The 19126-nt window shown below is 42.3% G+C and overlaps 1 protein-coding gene across 3 annotated transcripts in view; it reads left to right on the top strand.

Moving 5' to 3' along the window:
* The window catches only part of NSF (N-ethylmaleimide sensitive factor, vesicle fusing ATPase), an 82128-nt gene that overhangs the window by 39674 nt on the left and 23328 nt on the right, over positions 1–19126 (top strand). For all 3 annotated transcript variants that reach the window (XM_074891712.1, XM_074891710.1, XM_074891711.1), the window contains exons 9-13: positions 7474–7673; positions 9515–9680; positions 10231–10305; positions 14891–15078; positions 19024–19119. In XM_074891712.1, coding sequence (XP_074747813.1) covers positions 7474–7673; positions 9515–9680; positions 10231–10305; positions 14891–15078; positions 19024–19119 — 725 coding nt within the window. The remainder of the gene's footprint in view (positions 1–7473; positions 7674–9514; positions 9681–10230; positions 10306–14890; positions 15079–19023; positions 19120–19126) is intronic.

The raw sequence follows: 19126 nt of genomic DNA, 5'->3' as shown, positions 1-19126 counted from the left end.
CTCTAAGGGATGAGGAAAGAGCTGTGGCTGTTTATCTCAAATCTATTAAGGCTCTCAACACTGTCTCCCATAACAGCCTTGCAGAAGAACCGATGGAAGACGGGCTAGGTAAGCGGGCAGCACTGTGGACTGAAAACTGGCTCAGCTGCTGGGCTTGAAGAGTTGTGGTCAGCAGCACAAAGCCCACATGGAGGCCAGTTACTAGTGGTGTACCCCATGTGTTCATACTGGGGCCAGTAGTGCTTAACCTCTTTAGTAATGCCCTGGATGACGGGATGGAGTGCACCCTTAGTCTGCAGATGGCACAAAACTGGGAGGAGTGGCTGATGCACTGGGCAGCCTGCTCTAGGTGAACCTGCTTTGCACAGTGAGGTTGGACAAGATGATCTCCATAGGTCCCTTCCAATCTCTACTGTTCTGTGGTTCTGCAGAAGGACTTTCCAAGTCGGAGTGACTCAGCAATAAAACAACAAATGAAGCCTCATGTTGATCAATGAAAAATGATGTGCATGAAAATGACTTGTAAAATGCTGATTTTTCACTTGAACAAAATTCTGGGGCTGTAGTATATCTACAAAAACAGTTGTTCAAAGGTAGAGTAGGGGGTCAGTCAATTCCTACTTGAATTTGGTAATAAGAGGAATTAAATAAACCCCACAAAATAGTACAAAATTATGCCACTGTAAATCTGTAATTTGTTCCCCTATTGAATAGCTGGATGCAGTCTTGGTCTTTGTATGAGAAAGGCTGTGGTAAAACTGGAAAAACTTTGGAGGAGGGCGTCAGGATGGTTGGATGTGGTGGTTTAGCCCCTGCCGGGGTCTGAGACCACGCGGCTGCTACCCCTCCCCCACAAAGGGAGTGAAATACAAAGCCCCAAGACTGAAATAAGGAAAGGTTTAATACAATAATGCAATAGCAACACAACAAACAACAACAATAACAGTAATAGTGACAGCAATGAACAGAGCAAAATAGCTACCAAATACAGCAGTTTGAAGCACGATGTACAAAACCACGAGTGCACCGCGCTCCGCGCCAGGAAAATGTGACCTGCCAGGATGTGACATCCATGGTATCTGAATAACCCGGCTAGAGCTCCCCCCCACTGCTGGGGAAACTTAACCCTATCCTGGTTAAACCAGGACATTGGATCAGAAAAGCTTCTGTACACAGAGTGAATTGGCTTGAAGATCTTCAGCCTTGGAAAGAGACCAGTGGGAGGGATATGAGAGAGAGGGCTTCAGAATTCTGCCTGGCCACGAGAGAAAAATGTTTGCTCGTTCAGCAGATGAAAGTGGAAATGTGAAGTGAAGGTCGCAGAGGGTAAGCTTGGAAGGAAGGGAAGGGGCTTTACACCAAATGTGCTCCAAGGAGTTTCTGTGTGTTTGTGTTGATGGCCATAGTCATCACCAGATACTGAGAGGACTTTTGCTCTTATTTCCTGTGGCTGCACTTGTGGTGTTCGTTAGCAGCATCAGCACCACTGCTTGGCAACTACAGTTTTTCTCTAGTTGGAAAACCAGGCCTTGAGACATCCCAGTGACCCTGTTATGTTGATACTTGTTTACTCTGTAATGCTCTGAGGGTAAGTGTTCCATAAGGCATTTACAAATTATATCATGTTGACTTGCTAAGTAGACAGAAATGATCCAGCTTTATTCCAAAAAGTAGAAAATGCTGATGAGATTTATGGCTATTAACAACCAGGTGGGATTTGACTGTAAACATCAGCTGCTGTGTTCAGCAATCCATCCAACAGCTCTGCATAATCTTCATCTTAAATTAGCTACATTTTTGTAGCTCCTCTAATAAGAGGCAGAGGCATTTACTCTTTTGCTACAGTGATGACTTCTTCTAAAGATGGGTTTGTTTTGTGTATGCTCTTATCAAAATCCCTTTTTCTGAGAGTCAGGATTTTGTGTAGCCAAAGGCATTCTGTTGGAAGCTTCTCTAGAGCGGATTTTCATTTTTAACACATTCCATCAGAAATTGATAAATATCCTGCCATTGTCGTAAATCTAGTTATTGCCTCCTTATATATGCGTGCATTAAACTTCTCACAGCCAGACAAGATATGATGAGAGAGCTGTTTTTAAACATCTAGAAAGAACTAACTTGGTTGTCTTCTCTTTACAGTGGCAAATGATTTGATAAATCAAAAAGCTTGGCTATAGAGAGTCCACTAAAATAAAAACTTCTGGTTTAGGTGTAGCCCTTTCCCTGTCCCAGCTTTGAAATAAAAGCAGAAATAAGCTACTTCAGTCTTGCTACTTGTTGGTAGCATGTAAATCCTACGGGAAGATGAACTGGAGGCTGTGCTATAGGCTGGAATAATGCTGGGCTTACAGGGTAAGAGGAATGGGAAATTCCACCCTGCTATATATTTGGGGGAAATTTTGTCTGTGTGGCAGGTGAAGTCTGGTAACCCTGATCTTACTCTAACCTGCTTGAAGATTAATGGGCAAAGATAAGAATCTCTCCCTGATGTATTCAGAATCGGTACTTTACTATCGATGCAGATTCCCGATAGGTGCATCTGAGTGATAACAATCACACCAGAATGCTTTGATTTTAATTAAAAGGGGAATTACACTCCCAAGTAGAAAATACCTATTATACTAAAACATTTCTTCTGATCTTTCAAAAAAAGTGAATAGTGAGAGTTGAACAAATAAACTTTATCTTGTCTTTGGGCCAGTGACATTCTGGTTCAAAACAGTGTTTGACTTCTCTTGGTAACACTAGTAACTCTCCCATTCTTAACAGTTTTTATGATTTTCCCCTGATATTTTGTGTAGAATGTTTCCCATATTGGTATTTTTTAGTTCCTGTTAACATACGTATTCAGCCTCTAACTGTATTTCATTAAATTGCATAAGTATCATGTTACCGGAATGACCTTTGATTTGGAGTCCTAATAGTAAGCTTAACAAATTAGAGATGTCTGCACTACTAATAATTTGTGTTTATAAGATTCTCATAATAGTATTGACATTTGGGCTGCGTTGGTGAAATCAGCAAAGGGGAGATAAACTTAATCAAAATTCCTGTGTGGTGCATAGGATCCCACTGTGATTTGAGACATAACATTTGTAGTTTGTCATCACTTGTCTATTTTAATAAAGTCCTGCTTGTGTTTAAAACTTTAATTTTAGCCAGGTGAAGGTAGCTATACAGGGAAGTCTCTACCGGAGTAGCTTGTGGCAATTTTACTTGAAGAGGAACTAATTGCTTTGGTTTCAGGAATGTTCTTCCACCTCACTAAGACCCAGCTGGCAGTTGCCCAATCAGTGGCAACTGAGTCTTGCAGCAGATGGTCAGTAACGGCCTTGATGTTCAGATGTGGGGGCACACACACGTGTGTTTGGTACTTGCTAAAGACTGAGCGTGGACTGCCCAGCACGGGCTGGGCTTGTCTGGGTAAGGTCTGGGTGTCCCTGGGAACCTGCTGTGTCCCAGAGCTGGTGTTTTTGCTCTAGAGGGGTGAGCAGCCGATGGTGTGGTACAGCTGAGGGCTTGTCAGGGGCCTACCTTTGACCAGCCTTCTGTCTGCCTGCCTGCAACAGCTGCTTGTCCTTTATTTAATTTATCAGGTAAGAGATGATGCTTTCTCATGATAGACAAGTTTGAATAGGGAGAAGGTGAAAATCCCAGGAGGCTTTCTAAGCAAACTTATCCAGAGGCTGTCGTGTTCCCCCGGGGTCATCACCTGTAACCATGCCAGTTTGCCCTGTGCTTCCCATACGCTCCCGCTGTGGGAGATGAGCTCAGGGGCGGTGTGTTAGAGCCTCAGCCCTTTGCTAAGCTGTCTTAGCTCATGCGGAGGAGGGGAATATTTGAGCTTTTCAAGAAGTTCGGGGTTTTTTGTGGCTGTAGAAGAGAAACTTCTTGTAGATATAACTACGTTGTACCTCTTTCTAGGAGAGAGATTGTGAATTGCAGGAAAACTAGGAAAAAAAACCCCAGGAACAGACTGTTCCTCATGTTTCTTTTTTGAAAGCCTACTAGAGAAAAATGATACTCTACAGTACAATTTTCCTGCCTCTTTCAGGATGCTCCCAGGCCTGTTTATGTGCATGTGCCCTGACTTGCCAGTAGCCTTTTGGTAGCCTCTCTTGCTTGAGCATGGTGGAGCTGTCTGAGCATCGGTTTGCTCGGGATTTCCCTTCAAAGCATCACTCATCATTGAAATCCTGCTTTGTGCTGTTTGGCTACATAGGTGATCATGTTCCTCCACGAAACACGTTAACAATACCTTTCGTGACATTGATTTGACAGGAATAGCTTTTAATTTATCTCTGCCTTATTCGTTCCTCTGTGAAATTTGTCTTTACTGACAGCATATGTTGTTTATGTTTTTGACTCATAGATGCCTGAAAGTTGACTAATGAATTCTTCTTAGCTAGATCTCTTGATTTTTGTAGTAATGTTTTTATCTGTGGAGAAGCCCAGAAAAATCTTCCAGTTTTATGACCACGCGTATTCCGTGCAGCGCTGTTGCGCTCTGGGGTTTTGGTAGGGATCAGATGCTCCTCATAGCAGTGTTCTCCTGAAACTTTGTTTCAGTGTATGAACAACCTGAGAGAGAGAGAACAGGGCATGTGGATAATAGAAATTATTTTCTATTGAGCAATTATTCAGCTTGAAATGAATTCTTGATCACTGTAATATTCAGGAGTAAATGAAATCACAGTTGAGTATTGTTAAGTTAATAAAGACCAAAGTACTTGTTCTTTAAAGGCAGAATGTTGCCGTGAGGTCTGTGCAGCTGTGAGGACTCTGTGGTCTGGGGTGAACTTCCCACATAGCTGAGACAAGCCAGGAACCAGAAGGGAAGTCATTCTGTGTGAGTGACAAATAACTCGATGGGCCCAAGCTTGTTAAACTGATGATGATGGTAGAAGCTGAACTTGGGTTCTTTAAGTCTGAGCTCTGTGCTATCAATTTGCTACTTCTTTGGTTTTTGCTTTTAATGTGTACCTTAAGCACGGCAGGACTCTTGTTGGATGGTTTGCATCCTTAAAAATGTCAAACTGCAAGAATGTAGTGAATGTGTTATGAATGTCATCTACAGCATGGAATAGTTTCCACTAATTAACGTGTTGGTTTTCACCTCAAACAATTAAGACTTAAAGATTTTGAAGGTTTTAGATAAATTTTCTTGAAACAAAACACAGGGGTTTTTTTTAATCTTCAAGTATAGCGATATCTTGTGTTCCTTGCTTATCTGGAGCACGTGTGTGGGGATTTTGTGCAGCAGTGACGTGGAGCAAGAGAAAAGGAGAAGGTGCTACTGAATTCCCTACCTCTATAATTAAACACTTGTGTTCAAAGTCGAGATTTTTGTTGAGGCAGGTTTCAAATATGCTGTTTTCCCATAGGCTACAGTGGTTACAGCTTCCTCAAGGACTTTTTCCTTGGGATGTCCTCACTGGTCTGGTCGGTGAGGATGACGGTGACATGAGTTAGTTGTTACTCTGGAGGAAGGGCAGTAGATGCAGGAGTGTCAACTTGTTGGTGTTGTGAGTGGCCAAGATGGTCTAAACCATGAGAAGGACATCTTGAGTCCATGTAGGCTGAGTTTTTGCTGTCTGCACATCTCTCTTTTCCATGGGCAAAGTGAAGCAATATAGTGAGGAACTAACCCTTTTTACTGTGCTTGAAATAGCGTAGGAAGAAATGAATTACTGAAATACCTGCTGTGTCCTAAGTGTTGAAATTTGTTTACTTGTAGTTTTGTGTTTACTCTTTGTAAACACACTTTGAAGACCAAAATTTGGTCTTCAGTATCAACTGGAAAACAGAAAAAGGAGATCTGCTGGAAATAGAAAGATCTAGATAAAATGAATTACATATTTCTCTCTCCTGTTTCCTCACCACTCTATGACCAGACAATATGCAATCTCACTCTGCTCCTGAATCTGTCTTGTACATGTCTTTTAAATTGGCAGTATATAGCTCCTGTGTCTTCTCTTCTCTAGGTAACTTCTATTTTCCTTCGCTGTTTTTATAGTTAGATGCCTCTGCTATGAAACTGTGGCTTTCTACTTCTTTGAGGCTTTCCCTGAGTCTGGTGCTCAGTGTTTAAAACTTCGTGCTGATACATGATCTCTGCTTTCCTATTTCAGAGTTTTCCAACACCAGCCCTTTCGGATTGCTCCCAGGAAAAAGGTTTTGTCTGGATGCAGTTACTTTTTCTGTCTGGCTAGATCTTGTCTAAACGCTGATAGTCCCATTAAATGAATAAACCAAACTTCACCGTAGACGTGTGCTGGTACCACGACCTCTCTTAGCATAGTATGAGGCAGAGCATGAAATATTCAGGCATAAGGATATTCAGAGAGTTGATAGTATGTCTGGGGCACACAAGCTGTATCCAAAATTCCATGAATCCTTCAGGGAAACCTTTCTTGTTCACACTTGGGGACCTCTATCAGGAGTTGTGTGCACACTTAGGAAGCTTGTGCCTGTTGCTGACTGGGAGATGTCCAGCATTAGCTTGCAGCCATTGTATCCTCTGTTTCCCTAGAGGAGAGAATATAAATGCCACTGCTCATGCACAGTGATCAGAGTCCTGTTACTTGAATAAATTAGAATGTTTCAGGTCTTTCTAGTTGCAGGTCACGCTTTTTGGGCTGATGGTTCTAATGGTTCTTAGAAGGCTTTTTCAGTTTTCTCAATATTTGTCTTATGAACTTGCAATCAGAACTAAATGTCTGGGACTCATTGAAGCCCAATACAGGGGCAAGAAGTTCGGCATTATTACATGGTATTCCTCATTTTCTCTTTCAAGAATCAGGTTAATGTGTTTGATCTATGTCCACACTGGGAGCTCACCATCAATTGTGGAACTTTGAGGGTGTGATTTTCCTTACATACCTGCAAATTAAACTGAGTTGAGACTCTTCTGTGAAGGAAGGCTACCTTTGTAGGCACTGTGTGTCCCTCTAGGAGAAGAGAGAAGTGAACAGATGCAGTACCTGCTTGTCCTAAATCGCTAGTACATCTTTGCTTGGTGTCCAGCCATATGGTGATGTAAATAAGAGTATCCACAGCCCCTCACTACCTGGGGGTGATCAGCATCCCTGGGACCTACTCTTTTGTTGAACTGAAAAATACATTATTGACATGTTTACCAAGTGATCTCTGTTGCTTTGTATTACTAACCAGATGTTCTGATTCAGGCTTTCAGTCCTTAACCATTCACTTCGCATGCCTAATGCATGGGAGAGCATTTGTGCTGTTCTGTGGGTTATTTTTCCTGGCCCTTGCCAGATCATTGGAACAACTCTGATCCCGTCTGGCATTTTTGTGTTTGAATTTCACTGATAAAGGCACTGAGCAGAGCTAAGGCTGATGCACATCTCTGCCAGATCCCTGTAAAAGCACCCCTACTGTAAGCAGCAATTCCCTCTCTGCTATATTCTTTCTCTAGACTCTGCTTTCTAAACTTGTTCTCTCTTGTTCTAGGCTGCAAGCATGTGAAAGGCATTCTCTTGTACGGACCTCCAGGCTGTGGTAAAACACTTATGGCGAGACAGATTGGCAAGATGCTGAATGCCAGAGAACCAAAGGTGGTCAACGGTCCAGAAATCCTCAATAAATATGTGGGCGAATCTGAGGCCAACATCCGCAAGCTGTTTGCTGATGCAGAAGAAGAACAAAGAAGGGTAATGCAAACATAGATAAATAGCATGGTCAGTATGAATGTGCCTAAAGAATGACCGGAAAGGAGGTTTATAATCAGAAAATTACTGCTTGCATTAAAAGACTGAGTCACTGCTTAGCTTATGATTATAGTTATTCCTTGCAAGTCACTGAATATTAGTGTTCTACAGATTCACACACTGTCAGTTGAAAAAACAATCTTAGAACCTGCAGAGGTAGCTGGTCTTCTAGCCAGCTATGCTGAAGATGGACAGTTTGTTTAAATTCCATGCAGAGTTATTTTAAAGTAATACAGTAGGGCCCATCCTGCTATGCTTTGTATTATGTGGTGTGTCACCTGCTCAAAAAGTGCTTAAAAATAGGATTGCAAAAATTTTGCTCTGTTTTTTGTTTTATCTTTTTTTGTGGGGGAGATATAGTTAATCTGTTTGGATTTTTGCTACTAAATCCAGGTGGCACATAAGATGAATTTCAAATAAGCTTTCATGGTTTCAGGTTTTTGGGTTACAGCTTATTAGTATATTATAATCCTTGAAGTGTTATAATTGGTACATCGTTAATTTTTCACAGCAGAAAACTAATGGATGAGAATAATGTCTCAAAACTAGAGAGTGGAGATCTTAAACTGGCAGTGGAGATACTCTGTTTTTTCAAAACTTGTTTTTTTATCCGTAACTTTAGCTGCCTATCAAAAAGCCCAGTCTTTAGTTGGAAGTTGTAAATACTTATTTAATGTGTGCTATGGTAATTTTTCTCTGCTGTGGATCACTTAATGTTGATAGATCTTTCTGGTAAAGAAAACCCAATGTCAGGCAAGTCATTGTTAAATTTAGGGAAGTCTCTTCAGAAGACATTAGCAAAGGACATTGTATCCCTTGATTTTATTTATGCCTAACAAGACTGCATATTTTGCTAGTGGCTTGAAATAATTTAATTTTCTTCTACAAAAGATTTATTAATCAGTAAGTCAGCTTTGCATGGTAACCCATACTGGTGTAAACAGTCTCCTTCTCCGGTTGTTGCAATATAACCGAAAGCTGTGAGCCTCTTTTCCTTTGCAATAACACACCTGTTAAAATAGACTTTATATTGGCTGGAGGGGATGGTCCTGATGACAAGTTGTGAGATTATAAAGGTCTTGAAAAGGTTGGTATTGTAATGACTTGTGTCTGGGGCAGATTGCCAGGGACAGCACATTTACCCAGTGTTAACATGGTCTCCACTGTCCACAAAAGATGTTTTAGAGGTGGAATTTGAAGGGAAAAAGCTTCATAATGTGGTCACAAAAAGTATCCTGTTCTCTTTCCAGCTGCAACTGCTTCACCTTTGAGTGAACCTGGAAATAAGCAGTTCTGTTCCTGATTGGCACTGAACGAATGGACTCCTTAAAAATATTAAGAACAAAGCTATTCTGGCAAGCTGTATATTTACTAACTTTAGTACGACCTGGGGTATTGTGCACATCGGGTGCATACCTCCACAGATGTGCTTTGTTCTCCGTCTCCCTTTCGGAGGGCTTTCCCTGGTACCGAGTAGCGTGACCCTTTGTCTGAGCTGCTGTTCTTGTTCAGTCTAGTCCTCTTCTTTGAAATGCTGCTTCTCTTACCAACGTCAGCTGTGAAGTCCTGTGTTTGGGCAAAGCCCACCAACCACCCCGTTTTGGGGGGTGGCAAGATGTTGTTCTGGAGAGGGGTCTGATACATACCTAGCGTGATACTAAAAACACTTGGAGGTGTCAGTGTTCTGTGTCTGTGCGGCTGAGCTTGTTGAGAAGTTACTGTTTTGGTTGGATTGCTTTCAATGATGACATGTGGCATTCCTGACATGTTTTTCTCTCCGATAGCTTGGAGCAAACAGTGGTGTGCATATCATCATTTTTGATGAGATTGATGCGATCTGCAAGCAGAGAGGAAGCATGGCGGGTAGCACTGGAGTCCATGATACTGTTGTAAACCAGTTGCTGTCTAAAATTGATGGAGTAGAGCAGCTCAATAACATCCTAGTGATTGGTATGATGGTGCTTCCTTTCTCTGTTATGGGGTCTGGTTGAAAACTGCTGATATTTTCCTCACTGCATGTCAGCTAAGTTATCATTACTGGTATTGGATCTGTTTGGACTAATCCAAACTGAACGACTGCTCTTTGGCAAGCATCAGTAGCAGATTTAAAGGGAGATGTGCTGTAACTGGCTGATACTGCTGCGTTCAACAATCTCCTCCTTTAGCTTTTGATAACAAGTGTTTTAGTTTAAGAAAACTTGCAAGGAGTGATATGCACTGATGTATTGGCATATGAAGGAGTGAGACTTCTCTAGCTGTGCTGTCTAGTTGCCCTGATGCCAGGAGCCCTGCAGATAGTCACAAGGACAGGTGTGATCCCTGTTGCCCTGACTCTACTCCAGGGCATGACTCTCCCAGTATTTCTGAAGATGGGTATCTTTTGTCTGTTTACTTGAGACTCTTTGAGGTATCTTCTTAGCTCTATGGGCTGTATTCAGGAGTTGGAGACCCACTTAATAAGCTCAGATAATGCTTATTTTGCTTTTAACCTTGAATTTAGGAATGACCAACAGACCTGACCTGATTGATGAGGCTCTGCTGAGACCGGGGAGACTGGAGGTGAAAATGGAGATTGGTAAGCAAGCTGGCATATCACAATTCATATGCTTACGTGTCCTTACAATAGTAAGGCAAATGTATATCATCATGTGAACAATTAACCAGCATGGCATAGGTGCTGAACTTCATGCAGTTCCCTCCATAATATTAGACATAAATTTAATCAGCCAATTAAAATACCATTTTAGACTTACCTACTGATAAGCCATTGACCTGATACCAGTTTCTGTCCAGCATAACGGGTAGGTGTGGGCAGGTAGGACCCTGAATCTCTTCCATGAATGAAAGGAGCCAAGTAATGGCACCAGACCATTTCTAGGTGGAAATTGCGGAATTGTTGAAGTTGTAGAGCAGGCAAGTACAGTGTGTGAGCAGTTCTTGACTTGGAAGAAGTGCAGATCATTTTATTTGCATGAAGTGATAATGGTGACTGTCACTGCAGGAACTGTAAATGTTAAGCAGCATTGACTGTTGGCTTCCAAAATCAGCAGGTTGGGATTCCTTGCATCAACAGAACAAAGTGGACCGAAGAGCTCTGCTAACTATTTATTCTAGTGAGCTGGGAAAGAACACTGTCAGCAACTTAAAAAGGGACTTCTGTAGTTGTACACTGCTGCCTGGCACCAATGCAGATTAATTATCTGATAATGTGAGATTTATTAAGAAATTAAGCCCAGATCATCTTAGATTAATGAAAACAAGTTTCTACTTCGCATTTTAGATCAGAAGTTTGATCAGTAAAGATCTCGGTGGATTCTAAAGACCGTAGTGCTCAGTTTGAGGTTACCAATTCACAGGAGGAAGTTTGAATAGAGAATGGCCTGGGACTGATTAAAAGCTTAATGATCCTCTCTTGCAGTGAGAAACTCAAATTGGTTGAGATCTGTGTTTAATTTAGAGATTGAAAAGGCAGTTTCAGATATGTAGTTTGGAAGAACACATAAAACAATTGCCCCTAACCTTCCACAGACATACAACTGTCACAGAATATTTTCTGTGTTCTGAGCTGGGCACGGACTATTGTAAAGGCAAAAATTCTCACACTGTAGTGAGTCATAAAAAAGGAACAGGCAAGACCATGAGTATTAATACGTGTTGTTTCCTTTCAGTTGCAGAATATTAGATGAAAATGTCCATATAACTCTCAAAATCATGATACCATACTGGAGTGGCAGGGAAAATTGTAATTGTCTGTGCTGGTCTGAACTGTGGGGAAACTCCTGAAATCTGATCTATCAATGTCATTGTAAGAGCTCGCTAAGGACTTCTCTTATCCTTGAAGGGTAACGTCATTCTTTGAAAGCCAGAAACAGGAAAGAGTTTTTGTGATAGCTGAAAAGGAAAGATTTTAGGCAAAAGAAGGAATGAGGAGGTGAAGCTGATGACTACTGAGGCAGGTGAAGGGGTAACCCGGGCAGGGAGCCGATGCTTATGCTCCAGAGTTAACGCTGTCCCTGCGTACTGTAGCGGACGGTATATATCAGGCATTACTGGGCATGTAACTCATGCAAGATGTGAGGACTAGAGATACAACTAGAGCACTAGCTGGGATTTAAAAATCTTGTGCAGCACAGACAACACGGATGGTTTCAAATATGCCAGAGACTTAAGAGGCTAAGACATTTGTTAGATGCAGGAAAAAATATTGAAAGAAACGTGTGACTATTCCTGGCATATTCCACAGAAAAGAAAAATTGGGAAAAGAAGCCTATATGACGAGTAGTAATGAGAGAGAATTAGCATTGGCAAAAACTGTAGCCAGGTACAGTCTTTACAAACTAACACAGCTACAAGGAATTGAAGGACAGACCCAATAAAGTGTGTTTTAGGAATGAATAAGTGTAGCCACAATGGCAGTTGCCTCTGAACAATCTCACACTTGAAAACAAAGGCCTGATAGCAACTGTCATTAGTAAACAGAGGTGAGATTGATTGTACTGCAGGTGTAGTACCTGCATCTTTTGTTGACAAAAGTTAAAGAAATTCCAGGGACTGAGCAAGGCATCCCTAGAATAAACTACCAGATGATAAGGACTGAACACTGCTGGGGACTATGCACACTTTAAAATGTCTTTTCACATACCCTCAGCACAAATACTCATCAGTGCAAATTACCAGATCCTTGTAATAAGGGCTGTGAAGGTAAGTTGTAAAGTGAGCTAACGAACAGCATGGTTTTACCAAGTTGGTGATGTGCCAGGCTGACTTGTTATGCTTTCTTTTAAGAAAAGGCTTTTCTGTGTCTTCCATGATAGGCATTTCAGAAGGGGCTTTCTAAGGTGCAAACTTGGAAATTATCACCTCGGTCAGAGAAAATGAACGTTTTATGAGAATGGTATGGGTCAAGTGAAGAGTGAAGTCAAGACCCTGAATTTTGGGAGAGCAAACTTTCAGTTGATTAAGTAATTAGTGGATGGGACCCCCTGGGAAACTGCCCTCAGGGATAAAGGAGCAGAACAGAGCTGGCAGCTCTTTAAGGACATTTTTCTTGGCACACAAGAGCTCTTGATTCCCACATGTAAGAAGTTGGGCAAGGAAGGCAGGAGACCAGCATGACTCAGTAAGGACGTTGTGGTCAAATTAAAGTGTCAGAAGGGACTGCACAGGCAGTGGAACCAGGGACATGTATCCTGGGGAGAATGCAGGGACACTGCCTGAATGTGTAGGGATGGGATCGGGAAAGCTAAGGCGCATGGAGCTGAATTTGGCAAGGGATATGAAGAATAAAAGAAGGGCTTCTAAAGGTTTGTTGGTCAGAAAAGGAAGATTGAAGAAAATGTACACCCCCATCCCCTCCCAATAGATAAGACAGGACAACTAGTGGCAGCCAACACGGAGAAGGCTGACGTATTCAACAGTTTCTTTTCCCCTCAGTTTTCACTGGTAATGATTTCCCGTATATCTCAAGTCCCTGAACCTCAAGACAGGGGCTGGGAAAATGAAGTTCCTCCCATTGTAAGAGAAGATCGGTTTTGAGACCACCTAGGGAACCTGAACGTACGCAAGACCATGGGACCCTACAAGATGCATCCCAGGGTCCTGAGGGAATTGGCTGATGTAGTTGCTGAGCTACTCTTCGTCATTTGAAGAGTCATGGCAGTCAGCCAAAGTCGACAGTGACTGGAGAAAAGGGAATATTGCACCCGTTTTAAAAAAACAGTAATAAGGTGTACCCTGGGAACTACCAACCAGTTAGCCTCACCTCGGTGCCTGATTAAGATCGTGGAACAGACCCTCCTGGAAGATACGTTGAAACATGTGGAAGACAGGGAGGTAATTAGAGGCTGCCACCATGGCTTCACAAATGGCAAATCGTGTGTGACTAATCTAGTGGCCTTCTGTGGTGGAGTGACTGTGTTGGTGGATAAGGGATGAGCTACAGATGTCATTTACCTTGAATTCTGTCGGGCCTTTGATAGGGTCCCCCCCAACATTCTTGCCACTAAATTGGAGAGACAGGAGTTTGATGGATGGACCATTAGAGGGACAAGGAATTGGCTGGATGGCCGTGTCCAAAGAGTTACAGCCAATGGCTCAATGTCAGGGCAGTCCCCAACATCGGTACAGACTGGGGGATGGATGGATTGAGACCAGCTCTGTGTAAAGGACTTGGGGATACTGGAGGTTGAAAAATTGGACATTGGCTGGCAATGTGTACTTGCAGTCCAAAAAGTCAGTTATAATGGCCGCATCAAAAGAAGCATGGACAGCAGGTTGAGGGAGGGGATTGTCCCCCTCTACTCCACTCTTGTTAGACTCCACCTGGAGTACTGTGTCCACTCTGGGGTCCCCAGTACAAAAAAGACACGGACCTGTTAGAGCAGGTCCAGAGAAAGGCTGCAAAGATGATCAGAACATTGCCCCTCCTGTGAAGAAGGGCTGAGGGGGTTTGGGCAGAAGGCTCTGGGGAGACATTATTGTGGCCATGCAATACTTAAAAAGGGGACGTACAACAGAGATAGAGAAAGACTTTACCAGGGCCTGTAGTGACAGGACAAGGAACAGTGGTTTTAAACTGAAAGAGGGCAACTGAAATAGGGCAGGTTTAAGCTGAATATAAGGAAGAAGTGTTTTATGATGAGGGTGGTGAGACACTGGACCAGGCTGCCCAGAGAAGTTGTGGATGGCCCGTTATTGGAAGTGTTCAGAGTCAGCTGGACGGAGCTTTGGGCAACCTGATCTAGTGAGAGATGTCCCTACCCATGGCAGTGGGGGGTGGACTAGATCTTTAAACTTCCCTTCCAACCTAAACTGTTATAGGAGTTTATGATTCTGTGATAACTGCAAGGTGGGAGCTGGGTTTAGGGGTGCCAAGGGACTGACCAGATTGCCTTTGTGTAAGGTGAATTCCTGGTATGGAAGCCTGAGAGCAACAGACTTGGAGGAACGAAACTGAACCTTAGGCTTTTTCTCTCTAGTTTGGTGGTGATGTTAATCAATTGCCAAGGTCAGTTAGTGTAGTTGGGTATTGTCAAATATTCTAATTGTAAAAATGAATTGCTCAAGGTGAGAAAGAGCCTTTGGACCACCAAGGAGAGGGCTTTGCTCTGCAGTTGCTGTGCCGAGGCACTGATTGTCATGTGTTCTGTTTAAAATCTCAGGCTTGCCCGACGAGAAGGGTCGATTTCAGATTCTTCATATTCACACAGTACGGATGCGGGAACACCAGCTGCTGGCTGAAGATGTGGACATTGCAGAACTGGCAGTTGAGACTAAAAACTTCAGTGGTGCTGAGTTAGAAGGTTTGGTTCGAGCTGCTCAGTCTACTGCTATGAACAGACACATTAAGGTCAGTCCAGTCATCTCTCACTAGAGCAAAAAAAGGAAAAATAATTATGTTTGGAATCTTATGCTAAATGTTTACTTCCAAATGGGCAATGGCATCTCAGCATACCTTAGGAGATGAAATTCATATGGACACCACCTTTTCACTGTGCTTTTACATACCTCTTTCATCTCCTGACCTTCAAGTGGCTCTTGCCTAGCTTGGTGGGAATGGAAGGTGATTGTCAATATATCTGGATAAAAACTGAAAGGAAAGTCTTGAGCTCAGTTTATGGGTTGGACCCAGAAGACAAGAGGTGGAAGTGAGAGCAGCCAGTTGTACAGGAGGGATCTCTGCTGGAGCGTGTGCAGCTCAGTATATTCATAAATGGTCGTAAAGAGGGGGAAAAGCGAGGTTACAGGCTCATAGCTGTTCTGTGGTCATAAAGATGAAGGCCACCTATGGAAAACTACAGAAGGCATTTGAAATAATGCGAGTGCACAGGATGCAGTCAGTGAATTTAAGTGTACACTGGCGAGAGAAAATTCAGAAAGCTATAGACTATGATAGGGACTGACACGACCATGACTTGGGGGCAAGTTCTTGGAGTTATAATGGTCTTGAAATATCAACTCAGTCCTTATCAGTGAAAAAAGCAAATGCAAAATTAGAATTTACTGGGAGATGTATACAGAGCAAAAGTGAGGCTTTGGTTATGTCATGGATAAAATCCCTGGTACATTTGAATCTGTGCAGTCCTGGGACACCCACCTTGAGAAGGGTCTGGTAGAACTAGGATTTGGAAAGGCAGCAGGGAAGGTCAGAGGTATAGGAGGGTTTTCACTGGAAGAATGGTTGACTAGGATATCTCAGCCTGAAAAAAAATAGGTCAAGAGTTACGAAAAGTATGTGAAATCATGAATGTACTGGAATCAGTGAATAGGGAATGACTGTTTACTCTTTCCTAATACAAGACCTCAAATGGTACCGGCAGGGCCATGATCAAAGCAAAGATAAGATGTGCATTGTGTGAAGAAGTATTTAAGCTGTGGAAGGAATCCTTTGCTCCAAGATGTCACTGCTGCTAAAATCTTGGTCGAATTCAGAAGGGGCCTATACAATGTCTTCTAACAAGAACTCACTGATGATCGTCTCAGTGCCCAGAGACTTGTGATGTTCTCAGCTCCCTCCATCCTAGAGGAACATTGCTTTGCTTTCCCAGTGTTTGCTGATTATGGGAGGTCAGTGTATCTTTAACTGGAAAGGAGTTAAGGACCATGAAATGTCAGGTTATATTAATCCAGATGCAAACCACAGTATTCGATGGTGTTGAAATATGAGATGATTAGTTCGTGAAGAAGGAGGCTGAAAGGCACAGCCCCTTTGCTCTAGTGGCCAAGAACTGGTGTGAATTACTACAGAGAAAACCTTTGACATCAGTTCCACAGCACTGATATATTTTTAAGTAAAAAGTCTGTTCAGCCTCGAATATGAAGAGAGCAAGTCATGCTTTCATTTAAGTGAGATTTGTATCTCTTGGGAGCACTCTTACTAAAGGAAAAGTGGCTCTTTCTGCTAATTTTTCTTGTATAGCCATAGTACTTGAAAAGTTACTGTTTCCTACAGCAAAAAAACCCACGAACATCAACAGTTTCTCATTTTCTTGTGTTCTGTCTCAAAGAAAAAAATCAGCACCTCTGGAGGTATTTTCATCCCCTTGCAGGCAAAGCATTTTCCTTAAATTATTAATTTTGCTTATAGTTGATGTTTTTTCAGTGCTTGAATTTTGGGTGAGTTTGGGGACCACTAATGTTTTGATGTATTTCCTGTTGTGCCAAAATGTCACAGTGGGAGAAGAGAAAATGGCAATGCATAAATGTAAAAGAGCAGTCCCCTCCTTTAGCTTGGTGTGTGATTGACATCTTAATATATGTATGTGTATTCCAAATGTGAGGCGGCCACGCTTTGTTTTTCTTTTCAAACACTTTGACGTAGTTTTTTGGATAATCTTATTGTTTGTTCTGAAGATGCCTTCAGCCAAATGATGCACTAAGGTATTTTATTCTCTCCTACAAGTACTGCAAAATTTAAAATATACATCATAGGCCTGACCTAGTTTTCAGAAGCACCTACGAGAAGCAAGAGCACAAATTGAAAATCAAGGGGCATTATTCTTCTGAATCACTTAAGCTCTTCTGGTAATCTGTCAAAGTGTGTGTTTGTGTTAAAAATTAAAACATGTAACTCATTAAAGGCTTGGAAAGAAAGAACACCCCCTTATTTTAAGTGTACAAACAACTTCAGGAATATATTAATAGTGTTTCAAGTACCTTCACTTCCCTCTGCAAAATAGAAGAGTGATCAACCTGTACTGAAGATCCACCTGGTTGATATATTTGGCATCCTGTATGACTGCTTTTTACAAGGAGTCACATAGAAAAAATGAGGGGTAATGGATACAAGTTACTCCTGGGGAGATTCCCATTGCACACAAGAGGAAAATTTTTCACAATGAGAACGATCAGCCATTGGAATAATCTCCCCAGGGAAGTGGTGGATTCTCCACCACTGGACACCTTTAAGATTTGGCTGGACAGGGTGCTGGCTCATCTTGTCTAGACTGTGCTTTTGCCATGAAAAGTTGGACCACATGATCTTTGAGGTCCCTTCCAACTTGGTGTTCTGTGATTCTATCATTAAACCCATTTAATTCCTGATTGCTGCCCAAGGCAATCAATATACTTGCAAGTCTACAGATAATCCTAGTAAATGGAGCCGCTCCATATTGTGGAGCTGCAGCCACACTCTGTAATAGATCTACAGCTGGCTTTAAAGTCTACAGACATCTGAATAAGGGCTCCAACTTTAAAGGCTGCTCTCAAGTTGTTTTCAAGAATTCAAAACCTCTTCCTGCTCCAGTGTGAGCAGCCTTGGGCCACCTCCTGGTGGTATGTCTAGTTGTGCTTGAGAAGTGATTTACAAGAGAAGATTGCAGTAGTGCTGTCTCTACCGTGTCTTTGCTTCCAGTCTTTAGCTTTTAAATGTTGCTGGGCAGTTTGGGAATGGCAGAAGGAAAAAAGGTGATGCTTTTCATTTAGAAAGGAGTGCAGGATGAGCTGAGCTAACTGCAGCGTATTTATTCCGAGTAATACCGATAGCGCTGCCTTGGGGAGACCCATGGCTTTGGTTGAACTGAAGCAAATAAAGACAAAGAAGAGAGAAATCTACTATTTACCAATCTCCTTAAAGACTTTCTTGTATGGGGAGGAAGGTGCATGGTTTGAATAGAAAACTAAAAGTTCCTGAAATAGAGGTGTGTGAGTAATTCTTATTTTTGGCTTGGTTGTCAAAGATGGTGTGGGTAGATTCAGAGTTGGGTTAAACCAAACTTTAATTTGTCTTTCTGAAAAAAGTCACACAATGAAGGCGGCTTCATCCTCTTCCCATCCAGCACTCAGAAAGCATAACAGAATTTTTTTTACAGCCTCTAAATGGAAAGAATAGTTCCCCACTCAAAAGGGAACCTACATAACTCCAATAACTTCTAGAAATTTAAACTTAGTTGAGATCAGTCCCACACTGGGCACCAGTCTGAGCCTCACTGACACTTGGTTTATGTAGTCAAGGTGGCACAGCAGCAGCAGGGATGGTGCAGAGCTTCCATCCCGTTCTTAGCTGGGGTGGTTTCTCTGAAATGTGGGGTCATGGCTATATTCTTCACTCCAGCTTTCCACCCACTGGAGTGGAAAAACTGTTACTTAATGACTTTGTGGGGCTGGCATATGGACGTGGCTCTGTAAAGATGATGGTTTCTCCAGTGGTATCAAGCATATGTCCAACAAATGTCCTGATAAGAAGCATTTTTCTTATTGATGCAGACCAACTACAGGGTTGGGTCCGTGGGTGGAAGTTGGTACGGGGTCGAGTGCGGTACTGCTGTACTCCAGTGTCTTTTATTGCCTTTATTAGGCCAGCAACAAAGTGGAAGTGGATATGGAGAAGGCAGAGAGCTTGCGTGTGACAAGAGGAGACTTCTTTGCATCTTTGGAGAATGATATCAAACCAGTAAGTA

The sequence above is a fragment of the Strix uralensis genome, chromosome 22 (assembly GCF_047716275.1).
Source record: "Strix uralensis isolate ZFMK-TIS-50842 chromosome 22, bStrUra1, whole genome shotgun sequence".
NCBI classification, from domain to species: domain Eukaryota; kingdom Metazoa; phylum Chordata; class Aves; order Strigiformes; family Strigidae; genus Strix; species Strix uralensis.
Note: the sequence above shows the minus strand (reverse complement) of the source record. Positions and strands in the feature narration are given on the sequence as shown.